This window comes from Scophthalmus maximus, chromosome 3, assembly GCF_022379125.1.
Source record: "Scophthalmus maximus strain ysfricsl-2021 chromosome 3, ASM2237912v1, whole genome shotgun sequence".
NCBI lineage: Eukaryota > Metazoa > Chordata > Actinopteri > Pleuronectiformes > Scophthalmidae > Scophthalmus > Scophthalmus maximus.
In genome coordinates, this window is record NC_061517.1 from 17,495,760 (window position 1) to 17,509,088 (window position 13,329).

General features: G+C 42.3%; 1 protein-coding gene across 3 annotated transcripts in view; it reads left to right on the top strand.

Moving 5' to 3' along the window:
- The first annotated feature begins 4,196 nt into the window (after window positions 1-4,196).
- Window positions 4,197-13,329, top strand: part of bsna (bassoon presynaptic cytomatrix protein a) — a 102,349-nt gene continuing 93,216 nt past the window's right edge. For all 3 annotated transcript variants that reach the window (XM_035645940.2, XM_047331255.1, XM_047331256.1), the window contains exon 1: window positions 4,197-4,700. In XM_035645940.2, coding sequence (XP_035501833.2) covers window positions 4,197-4,700 — 504 coding nt within the window. The remainder of the gene's footprint in view (window positions 4,701-13,329) is intronic.

A 13,329-nucleotide genomic window follows, 5' to 3' on the forward strand; every position in this document is an offset into this window, starting at 1 on the left:
AGACCGCGGCAGGGCCACAGCCCCCGCGTTGTGCAGTGAAACTCTTGAAACAAGATCATCGTCATTATTGGAGGATACTGAAGGCTTAGTGTTTACTGTCGTGTCGTTATTTAGACCTGTCTGGCAACGTAGAGCTGAGCCTGAGCTGTCCTAATGTGACCTCGGTAGTGAAGTCTCTCAAAGACATTACACTAAACCGCCGTCTATGAATTCAAGTCCCACTGACGCACCCACGCAACCAATCGCGAGACAATCTCAGCCGTCCATCAGGATGCCTCATCCCTATGAAAACCAAATGTACCAACACAATTACTTAAGTCGTAATTATGAGGAGTCAAATGACACAAATCAACTTTGGGAAAAAATGTATTAAATGTGTTTGGCCCATGTCGCATGGATTAATGACCTGTACTGCAGCCAGACACCAGGGGGCGGTCACAATGTTTTGGCTTCCCTTTAGCGCAGCTGTCACGTCGTCCATCTTCATATCCAGTCTCCGGTCTGTCCCCGTCTGTGTCGCTCAGATGTGACCGGCAAACGAGCCCCGTCCCTCTCCTCAGACGGCAGATCGAGGGTCATAATGGGAGTGGGGGAAATCACTTTGACTGAACAAGCATGCGTATTGAGTCATTCAGCGCCGGGTGCGACAGTGATGAATGTCCCCGGTGAGACGCGGAGGGCTAAGTGTGTAAACACACCGAGAGAGCAGGACTGTTCCCGTTATTTGGGTTGTCACCTTCGTTGGCCTCACTTTCTCACAGCAATTAGTGACGGCGTCTTCTTCAAAATGAGAATGAGAATCCCCAGCTCTCTCCCTACTGTGGTTCTTCTTCTTATCTCCCTTACTTGGTTCTCTCTCTTTGCTTCTTTGCTTTTTTTTATCTTCTTCTCCTTTCTCCTCTTAAACTGCAAATCTATATGCCCAAATATCTTTTTATGGATTTTTACATATATTAATTGTTTTCCAAATACTTTTACACATAGAAAACCCTCAACCACTTAGCAACTTCTGTAGGAAAAAATAAAGGCCGGATCAGATCAGATTTGAAATTATTTGATGTGTCTTTTAAATTGTTGTACGTAGATTCCCTGTACAGCCGCAATTAATGGGTACGGAGACAAAATCAAATAACCTTGAGCAAAATATAGGACACTCTGGCCAGGAGTGTACTGTGGAACAGGTTCTGCCTCCCTTCATCATCAATTTCCCCGTCAGCTGTAAGTCTTTCATCCTGTCTTCCTCAACGTCTGAGAGTGACAGTCTCAGCTTCTCAGTGAAGCTTTGAGGTTTTTGTTGAGTCACCCCTTTCCCTTTCCAAAGCGAACACACACACACACACACACACACACACACACACACACACACACACACACACACACACACACACACACACACACACACACACACACACACACACACACACACAGTTAATTAATAGGCAACTCACACTCACGGCTATGCACGGTCACACAACTCACATACTGCGGTGTTTGTCTGACAATGTGTACTTTACATTTGTGATTGACGGATGCATGGTCTCTGGAGAAACTACAAAATCTGTCAATCCTTCGCTTGAGCCACTCCAAACTGTACGCACGCTTGTGAGGAAAACACAGATGAGTTTTTACAGACCCTGATTTTTACGTTCAAAGCTCCCGAATTGCAGTTGTGTGAGAGTCAATGGTTATGTTTCAGAATTCCTTCTGATGTTGTTGTTGCTGCCGTCAGTTCATTGCTCACAAGGACTCTGACTTTGACTTGCGATGAGAAAGACAAACAGGGTCGCTTAAGGTTCACTTGCCTTCCGAGAGCGGAAATCAAAATATGTCACAAAAGAAGAGCTTCGACAAAGGAAAAGAAAAAAACATCTGGGGAGGGAGGCCATGGTCAGTGCCTGGTTTAAAGATAATAGAGGAGGAGGAGGAGGAGAGGCAGTGAATAGAGGAGAGACTGAACAAAAAAGAGGAGGATGTGAAGGAGAAAAGGGAAGAGTTGGTAGAGAGAAATATTGAAAAGAAGAAAGATGAATTATGTAGAAAGGAAAACAGTCAGAGATGGAAAAGAGATTTTGTCACAAATGGATTGTTACTAAGGAGAATATCTAATACCCCTGAGATTCATTCAATCAATGACACCACAGGCAAAAGAATAGAATAGAAACATGACTTGGCAGGATTTTGTTTATTATGTTGTTGTGTCATTTATAAAAACAAAGCTGCAGGATGTTTTTTTCTCTCTCTCATATGATTACAGTCATCAAGTGCAAGTTCATAGTTGCAGGTAGCTCGGCAGCAGGACCCCAAATAATTCCTGCAAAGAGTTGGAAGCGTTAACTTAGAATCCCAGAAAGCAGACGGACACTTTCATTTGTTGGGTACTTGACTGAGTTTGTTCCATTTCAGCCCGAGGATAGAAAGTGAAAGGCTTTGGTCGTTATTATTCACTGATGCAGTTTAGTTACCGTGTATAAGTGGTGGTGTTGTGTGAGGTATTGTAGTTTGTGGAGGCACTGAAATGATTCCATCAAGTCGGTTTGAATCATTTGCAGAATTTGAAATTTCCTTTTAATTGCATTCAATTTCATTTTTACAACAGTAGTTTCTAGTTGTCGTTAATAGTATTAGTAGTTTTTAGTAGGAGTAGTATAGTAGAACAATACCCACACAACTGCGTTCACACAATTTGTTTGCTTAACTCTGTGAAGGAGAGTCTCATGTTGACTGTCAAAACATGCACGGAAAAGGAGAAATCATTTTCACTTCCTCAGGCAGAGCTTTGTAATGATTTGCTTATTTTATGCTGAAGGTGTATGTGTGTATGTCACCTTTAACACAGCACACATGGATTTGCGTGCGTACGTGCGTGTGTGTGTGCGTGCGTGTGCGTGGTGCGTGCGCCTGTCTTTCCACAGACTATTATGTTCCAGTCTAATTTGCTGAAGCTGGTGGATGTAGCGAGGTCTCACCGTGAGAGAATCAGTAATTATTTTGGCTGGTTTTTAATGTTGTTTCTGCTGCAGTGTCTCCTCCAGTGAGGAGGTAATTGAATTTGTTAGAATACAGTGACAATGACCAGGCAGATTTCTCCAATATATAATTCCCCCCCCCCCCCAATTAAATAATTCATTGGCAATAATCAAACTGCTCATTACATTTACTCGGCCCCAGCAGCAGAAAGAAAAAAACATTTTTAGAATTGCACTCAGTAATTAAGTTGTTATTTGATTTTCAATGAACACTGATACAATCTGTTTTCAATGCAAGTTTTGGGGGTAAGAAGTGATTCATTACGGTTTGGTTCCTTGTCTGAAAAGCTTATATGTTATTGCTTTGCCTGTTAAGCTTGCCGTTCTTGCACATCTTCAGTTTGAAATTCTTAGTAATTTTTGAAACAGTGGATCTTTGATTTTAGACGGATTAAGGTGGATTAAAAACAGCTTGTAGCTGGTAACCATTTTTATTTTTACCCAGCTGAAACCACAAATGTTGCTGGCAGTTTAATTGACTTTATTGTCCACCTCAGTGGGAATTCATCTTTGGCATCTCCCACAGAACATAAAATAACCACAACAAACATTTTAGCATGCATAAAACAGCACCCCATTGAAAACGCACAACATTAGTATTTCAGCTTTGGTTGGTTTGCTCGTGAATTTACTTTGAATTTTCCAAGCTATTTTCCTCAAAAATAAATAAATAAAAATCCAGCAAAGGCGTCTTAGATGTCCCATTAATGGCTGTATTCATGATATTGTGCTTTTAGAGAGATGTCCAGGTTTAAAGTCATCATCCTCACCAGTTGATGAACCGTATAAACTACATGGGAATAACAAAACTCTATTATTTTTCTTTTGTATTGTAGAGTTGCAAGGCACAGTTACTAAGGTTTGCCTTAACTATGAAGAATTCATTTATATAATTTGATGTTAATCTGTTGTTGTTTTTTTGCTGTGTCCCTCTCTGTCAGGGGTCCGATGGGTAGCCCCAAGCCTGGCATGCAACAAGGAGTCCACGGAGGAGGAGGAATGGGAGGAGGAATGGGAGGTGGAGGAATGGGTGGAGGAGGAATGGGAGGAGGAATGGGAGGAGGAATGGGTGGAGGAGGAATGGGAGGAGGAATGGGTGGAGGAGGAATGGGAGGTGGAGGGATAGGTGGAATGAGAGGAGGAGGGATGGGGGGAATGGGAGGAGGAGGAATGGGAGGAGGAATGAGTGGAGGAGGAATTGGAGCAGGCATGGGCACTGGTGGAGGAATAGGGTCCAGAGCTAGCGACCCCTACCGCCTGGCAACACACGACACTCCGACCTCCCCCAGACATATGCAGTCAAGCCAGGGGCCGGGTATGGGGCAGGGCCCGGGGTCGGGTCACGGTATGGGTCACAGCCCTGCCGGGTCCGGTGTGGGAGGCCACGGTGGCCAGAGTCCCGGTCAGCACGCCTCCCGTCGAAACCTCCAGGTCGACTTCAGTGGCTCCAGGACGGGCCGGTCTCCATCGGCGTCCCCTGACCGCAGCGTGACACCCACCTCCCCCTACTCGGTGCCCCAGATCGCGCCCATGCCGAGCAGCAAACTGTGCCCGGTGTGCACCAGCACAGAGCTGTCCAACCCACCGGCTGTACCCAACTACAACACCTGCACCCAGTGTAAGGCCACCGTCTGTAACCAGTGTGGATTCAACCCCAACCCGCACCTCACTGAGGTAGGTCAGGTCTGACACGGAGCCGAGTGTGTTCACCTACGTCTGTGTGCAGAACACTTTCACTCTTTTTTCCTCATGTCTGTCTTTTCCCACTGTGAATGCAGAAAAAAAACTGGAGAAAGTTGTTTTTCTTTGTCGCGCAAACGGTATCAATAACCTGATTATGGTGATTTATAGTGAGCGACTAAGCATTTGGATATGAATATCATCTAACCCTGTGGGTGGACAGAAGTCATTGTAGATTAATGTTTCAGTATTACATGATAAACAACAGGAAAGGGAACCACTGAAGCCAAAGTCTGGAAACAGATCTTGGTGAAACAAATAGAATTAAGATTTTGTCGGCTAAGGAAGAGAGAGTATTGTTTTGCTTGAGCATATATTTTTCATTCCGACAATACATCTTTGACTGGAGTGATATTGAAAATAAAGTGAGTGAATGAGCCGGAGCAGGGTAAGAAATGAGAAAGATGGTTTGAAGCAAAGGATATTAATGAAGACAGGAAGAGGAAGGGGGATGGACCATGGTAACAATGAAGTAAAGATAATGGCAAGTTTTAATCATGCATATTTTTGTTTGCACTTTAATTTAAAGAGTGAATGCTTTTAGTAAAGAAAAAACTTGAATGAGCAAAATAATGACAACATAGAAGCAGAGCATCTGTGTGTGTATGGGTGTGTGTGTGTGTGTGTGTGTGTGTGTGTGTGTGTGTGTGTGGGTGTGTGTGGGTGTGGGTGTGTGATATACAGGAAGTGTAAAGGCTCAGCAAGTGGTAGTAATTCCATCCAGAGCCGCTGACAGAATCTCCATTAATATGCTGAGGAAAGACACACGAGTCAGGACTGTGTGTGTGTGTGTGTGTGTTTCAGTTCATAAACTATAGTACCTGTCATTCAAAGAGAAATGGAGGAAACAGAGACTGAGAAGTAAAGACAGAAAGGACAGATTAGTGCGACTGTAAAGTTATTGGGAGGTGGACGGAGGGATGAGGAGGAGGAGGGAGAAGGTTAAGAGAGTCTTTGATCGACAGAAGGCCGACACCCCCTTTTGTTGATGAGGTCTAACTATCAGACCGCGTGTGTCAGGGTCTGGCGACAAATCTCAAATCTCAGCCTCACATGCGCAGACGGGAACAACTGGATCGACCACCACACAACACTGAGAGGCAGGAGGCCGCACGTGATGAATTTCCCATGCTGGTCCCCATCGGTTCTCACTCGAGTCAGGTTCAGGGGCTTTTCATTGGCAGACAACAAGACGAGATCAACACTAGGCTTCGTCAAACAAACCACTGTGGTCGTTGTTGTTGTTGGTGTGTCTCATGTCCATTTGTGGCGGAGAACATTGGTCCCGGTGTCATCCATGTGTACCTAGTACACACACTCTGGTCATTGGCCCTGATGCTCCAAGCAAACGAATGTGCATCAGTTGCTGCGTCAATTAAATATTCTATTCAAGGTAAGTATTGACACACTGCACTAGTGAATACTAAATTAGATTTGTCAGATTCATATGGCTAATTTGGGAAAACCAAAAACAAATAATATTTTTTTAAACTTGTATTATGAATTGTAGTATGATAACTAGCTGTGCACCATGTTTCTTTGTTCATCATCCCCCAGTCCTCTGCGAACACAGAATTGACTAAAATAAAAGACAAAATACTTATTACGTACAGTTCAACGCCACAAACTGCTGCATATATTACAAAATCTTTTTTCTCCATCTGGCAGCCCCCGAGACATTATCTCACCACCTCAAGATTGCGGATCGACAAAACGCACGCACGCACGCACACACACACACACACACACACCTATAGTTAGTGTAAGTGCAAGAAATGGTTTAAATCAAATTTACCAACAAGGTGGCCGATCAACGGTGTGAAATATTAAATTTCAAGTTTCAAGTCATATTTTTAAAGTACCTTAGTCATCTTGTGAATACCCGGCTGTGTGGAGTGTCTACAACAAATGCGATCCGTTTTTCAGGATATGAACATTTTGACATCATGTTGGTAATGAATTCTGTGTACAGACCCAGATGCCTGTTTTTGAGATGCTTAGATAAGTTTGAGTTTCATCCCTATTTAATTTGAAATTCTCTGTGTAACACGTTCACACTCTGGCTTTGTGTTTATCTTTTCCCTTATGAAAAACATCTCCATGCATGTTTTTATCTTTTTTCGCGACAGACCAGTTGCTGCACTCAAAGTTGCCATGTGCCATGTGGCATATTGTTGCCATTGTTGACTGTGCCTGCTTTCTTCTTCTGTTCAAAGTTTGATGTCACACTAGAACACTTGTCAGGTTATTATCCTGCAAGAATCTGATTCCCTGTATCTACGGCATGTACGGTACCTCCGGCACCTTTATACTGTCAGAGCTTTGGCATCAACTTGGTGCCAACATCCCCCGATTTACAGTATGACAGATTCTGTCTGACTCGTGTGTGATCATCTAGCTTAGATCTCTGCTCATGTACATATGCCTGAACATGTGGTCTTGTGTGTGTGTGTGTAAGAGAGAGACTACAGTGATTACTGCAGGTTAATAATTGTGGAAAATGCTAATGAAGTGGAGGGAGGAGTTGATAAACCACAGACTTTGTGATTTGGACCGCACTTGTGACAGATTAACACAAACAACATGACACACATATGCAGTATGCGCGCACACTCAGAGGAAATCACAAGTGCCAATATGTAGACGCCCCCACAAACACTGTCACCCCAACTTGGCTTATACCATAATTCATGCAGGATGCTTGTTCAGTAAATTCTGACGTTAATTAAATGAAGGAACCCAGAGGAAAATGCAAAACATATTATGGGATGTGTCACATCAGCATAAAATTCAATCATCACCTCATTTAAATAAATAAATAAATGCTAATTAATTATTTCCCCAGAGCATGAACTAATCTTCAATTGCGAAGCACAAATGTGCATTGCACTCAAAGCTTTGTTGAACGTCTGACTCATCCATCTTGAAAACATTTGTGCGCCGGTCCTGCAATTGTTTGCGTTCCTATGAATTATGGATTCATATCTTCTATTTACTACTACTAACATTTACCACCTTCTCCAATTTTTGTCCTTGCTAATCAATGTTCCCTCAATTCTGGTAATCTGATAAACATTGCCACCATGTAAACATGTGTACGTTTAATACTCATTTACTCCAGCAAATTCCGCTCTGATATTGAAATAATCATAAAAGAATGGACTCCTAAACACAATTTTAGGAACATTTTTTTCAGATTATATCTACCAATCTGATGACGGAGAAATTGTTTGTAGTGGTGGTTTTTAAATTGAAATAGAATAGAAATAAGATTATCATTGGTAGATTAAAATTATTGTTTTAATATTTTAAATTACACTTACATCTAGCGTTTGCTGTTCAGAAAATGTTCGTAAATAAAAAAATAAAAAATAAAAATCCTCAGCAAAATCCCTGGGCTGTGTGTGGCAGAGCTCCAGCCTTGTTGTGTCTGCAGCTATGGATTAATACTTAAACTGAACATTATCCTTTATTATCACAGTTAATCAATGTGCCGTGTGTCCTGATAATCTAATAAGCAGTGGCAGGCTCCACATCCGTCGTACTGTGCATCAGATAACGTTTAGCAGACGGGATAAAGGGATTATTTCATATTAGCAGGTCAGAGATGTTTCATTATGACTGTGAAACAAGCTTAAAGTCGGACATGTGGTCCTGGCATGGTTCACGTTTAAATGAATGTTGACCTGATTGAAGGAAAATTAGTTATCACCGACTATGATAAATAAACAGAAGCATGAGCTATTCTGGTCACGTACTTTTAACATTCCTCCAGCTGCTTGCTGTTTCATTATTGCAACAAACCCTCCGTCCAGCGTTTTCTATTAAATGCTGCCAACGTCCATATCCTGTTACACTCTGACGCCCTTTTCGTCAGATAACATTAAGCAGGCTAAGCCATGTGAGTGACACCAATTATCGGGCCAAAGAGGAGGAGCACTGACAGATTAAAGGCGATATGTTTGATTCAGGAACGGTGGCCTTTTGGAAACATGGCTTTCATGTGGTGGTAATTGAGCTTTGTGTCCCATGATGAGTGATCAGGTGATTATGTCAGGCACTGAAATATACATGGGGGGGTCCCCTGCTGAATTTGGAAAGTACAGTATTATAGTTTATATGAACTTCATTTGGTGATCCTGCCATATTCTTGGAAACAGAACGAAGTGCCATAGCCAAATGCATGTGACAGTTCCTGATGTCGTGGTCTTGTGCATTGGCTAGTTAACGAAACCTGGTGTGTAAACAGAAATCGAAAACACACCACGACAAATTAAAAATTAGGAATTCATCGCAAAGCCTCTCAATACAATACAAATCACAATAATGCGACTTCCTACCACATTTATAGGCTTTTTTCTTTTTTTTTTAACAGCAGACGTTTTTTCTCTCTGTTCAGTTCAAGAGGGCCGTCGAGACATGACAGCGAGCCAGGCACAAACAATAACGTGACCCTGACACTGAAGCAGCTGAATGGAATTCAGCCTTCATTGTTTCTGTTATTTACACGTGTGCTTTTCCTACGGTGACATTGTCACAATGTCAGAAATGAATGAAAAACCTTTCGGTGCCCGTTGGACCTTTTTCGTTGTTGGAATAGTCTTCAAACATCCCTTCTGAACTGTAGACGGCCATTCGGCAAATTGTCACGAGGCAGGGTGTTTGCCGTGAACCAGATGGACTCCCCTTCACAGTCGATGTTTTTGCTTGCTAATGTGTGCTGGCGCTCTCAGTTTAACACCTTAAAAGGATAAAACCCTGAGTGTTGCAGCTCTTATTAATATGGATGAGGGACTCCCACACACCACGTATTTGCAATACATCTATATGAGTTATTCAATCCCTGAAAGAGAATACACCTGGTACACACCCTCGGTTCATGGCGGTTCACATTGAATACTGGCCAGGTTGCAGGTTGCAGGTTGCCTTTTCCAAATGCTCTGAAATTGAGCTTTTTTCCCCCCAATTTTGAAAAAAATATATACAGTTACACACACAGAACTGGAATTTGAACCAGCATCCATTTGAATTAATGAATCACAGTGCGTGAATGGGAGTAATAGCAGAGTATTACAGTGAAAGGGTCGAGAAGTTTTGATGATACTTCTTGCTCACACTAACTTGGTCTTGGCCGATCTATCTCTGCAGTCATTTGCCATCTAAGCCGTTTGGCAGCACATCTTCCTTCCCTGCTGCCTGTTTGTTGTTCAACAGACTGCATACTAATTTCAGACTCAGCGTGCACATAGTGCTGCTAATGGAAACGTTGGTGCGTGTGTGTGTGTGTGTGTGTGTGTGTGTGTGTGTGTGTGTGTGTGTGTGTGTGTATTAATTAGTTAACATAGAAATCTGCAGAGATTGCGCTTCTCTGTTCCCTTCCCTCAAATCTTAGCATTTGCCTGTCATGCAATCTTTTTATGTGAGTGTCTGTAAATCCATTGTGGTTGGAACAGTTTTGGTTTATTTAAGTTTCCTTCAACCGCAGATTGACAACTCTTTCAAGTGTCACAGCTTAATTAAAGGGTTATTACATACACCCCCCCCCCCAGTGTTATTTTAGAGAACTGTAGAAAATATATTGTCTGGGTTTGATCTCAGATTTTTGGACTTCTGAATGAAATGTATCATATAAAAATATAACGTTTTACACCTGATATGCTGACAACAGTAAAGCAGAAGTAAACTGAACTCCTAAAATAAGGTCCATAAGTTTGGATTTCTCTCATATGGAAGGATTTGCTTGCATTTAGGGACCCTGTATCTATTATTTTCTTACTTGATCTTGACAACATGAAGCACACGGCCAAGTGAAGAAACTCATCTATTACTCCAACTATCTATTGGCACCTCCACCTATCCGTTATCTCACTATCCGTCCATCCCTGCACAAAATTCAGCAGTCACAACACGACAGCAAATCACACAACAGCAAATCGCCACAACACGACAGCAAGTCACACAACACAACAGCAAATCGCCACAACACAACAGCAAATCGCCACAACAAAACAGCAAATCACACAATAGCAAATCGCCACAACACGACAGAAAATCACACAACAGCAAATCGCCACAACACAACAGCAAATCACACAACACAACAGCAAATCACACAACACAACAGCAAATCGCCAAAACACAACAGCAAATCGCCACAACAAAACAGCAAATCACACAATAGCAAATCACCACAACACGACAGAAAATCGCAACAACAGCAAATCACACAACAGCAAATCACAAAACAGCAAATCACACAACAGCAAATCACACGACAGCAAATCACACGACAGCAAATCGCCACAACACGACAGCAAGTCACACAACACAACAGCAAATCGCCACAACACAACAGCAAATCACACAACACAACAGCAAATCGCCACAACACAACAGCAAATCACACAACAGCAAATCGCCACAACAAAACAGCAAATCACACAATAGCAAATCGCCACAACACGACAGAAAATTGCAACAACAGCAAATCACACAACAGCAAATCACACGACAGCAAATCACACAACAGAAAATCACACAACAGCAAATCACACAACAGCAAATCACACAACAGAAAATCACACAACAGCAAATCACAAAACAGCAAATCGCTACAACACAAATCTCCACAACACAACTTGCTGTCACAATCTTTTTTTAAGGCAAAAACAGCCAAAGCATACTGTTTTTGACAACATATTATGACCCTGAGGACACCCAAATAGCTTTCTTTTTGAACTACATTATTAGGCTCACCTCACAATCTTCATGTTTGCATCTAAAATGCTAAAGATCTGAGCCAGGTCTATTTACTTATCCTCTCCATGAGGTGTTTTTAAAAGCCACGATGAAGCTAGTTTGTTGACCTTGAGTACCTGCTGATCCCAAAATCCAGGATGAACTTCCACTCTTCTCCGTCAGTGAGGTGATGGGTTGTGACAACCCCCACATCTTTAGAGAAAAGAAACAAAGGTCAAATAACTGCTCCTTAACCCGATGATCGCTGCAGTGGATAAAGTTTCAGTGACACATACAATACAGGATTTCTTTACTTCTCACCGCCGGTGATTCTTGAAACAAGAATAATTATCTCTCAGGATTTAAGAAAGTAGTTCTCTGTAATTCAACCATAATTTACTGTCTTTGTCTGGTTCAATAATAATAAAAATGGTTATACTGATACAGGTTACAGGAATGACACTCTGGTAATTACCTTGTACTTTTGTTGCTAATGACATGATATATTTATCACGTAATGGCAGTTTCGCTCCAGAGAAATGGCACCGGTCGCTCATAAGGACTGAAAACTGTGACCGTTCCCTCTGTCAGGACGGACATGACCGCGGAGGCCTAAATGAGAGGATTTACTTTCATCACCGCAGTTTGAGAGTAATGATTATAATTAAGACGGCACCTAGAACTGGAATAAATATAGTGGCGGGTGTGAGCTCATCACCGCTTCATTGTCTCCAGGTTTTTTTTCTGTTGTTTAAGAACCAACTGCTGCTCAAATCTTTATGTAATGTTTCAGAACAAACTACTCATTATACAAAAAAACTCGAAACTACAGTGATATGAGACACTGGGGAACAACTTGTTAACTTTTTTAATATTTAAAAAACCCCAACCTTCTCCTAAACTTAACCTTGGCGGTAACCTTGTATTTCATTTTATAAACAAAATGTATTTTTATATTGCATATTTTAACAGACAGAGACAACAGAGAGGACACTTTACTCATTTTACTTTAACCAAACAGTCCACAAAAATCTGATCATAATATTCAAAGATACTTCAGAGGAAGTCTTCATCCAATATCTCCAGAAAAGCTTCCCCAGTGAAAACCAAGTGTCTTACAGTTCAAAGACAGCTTGTGTCACATCGAATAGTGGAACAAAGCTCCCTACTAATAACACTAATCCTAACTGAGTTGCAGAAACAGTGGCTCAGGTAAGATCCTGTGGCAGAGAAGAAAAGGGAAATTTTTATGAGTCATTACCGAGCTGCCGGGGAAAATTTTAAGCAATTGCCTGAGTCCTGACATGCAATTAAGTTCCATAAAGTGTTGAAAATAATCACATCTCAAACTCCACCTTTCAACATTGCTGACGTGTGGGGAAAGCATTGTCCCAAGCTGTGCTGCAAATCCCCTTTGCTATTTTCCAAACTTGCTCGAGCAGAGACTTCTTCTTTCAGTCCATCGCTCGGCCTCCATCCTCTCATTCACTCATTCGTGGCAGCTTAGGTCCACATCTCTTGCTTGCTTTTTTTTTTTCTTTCTGTTTCTGCTCCAGCCTTTAGCCACCTGTCTCCTTGCTGCCTTGCTCTCACGCTCTCCCTGCGCACTCCTTCGGTCTCTCCTCCCTTTCCCTCTCTCCTCCTCTGCAGTTCTAGCGAGCAGTCTGTCACGCATGGCTGTCCTTGAGTGAGAGGCGAATCAAAAGCCCCGGCGTCGGCATAAACCCTCCGCCGAGCAGCAGCAATCCTGTTTGAAAGCCTCCAGTTGCAGTGACAGCTCAGTGGCGATGCACATAAACACACTCTCGCGCACATATGGAGCGGC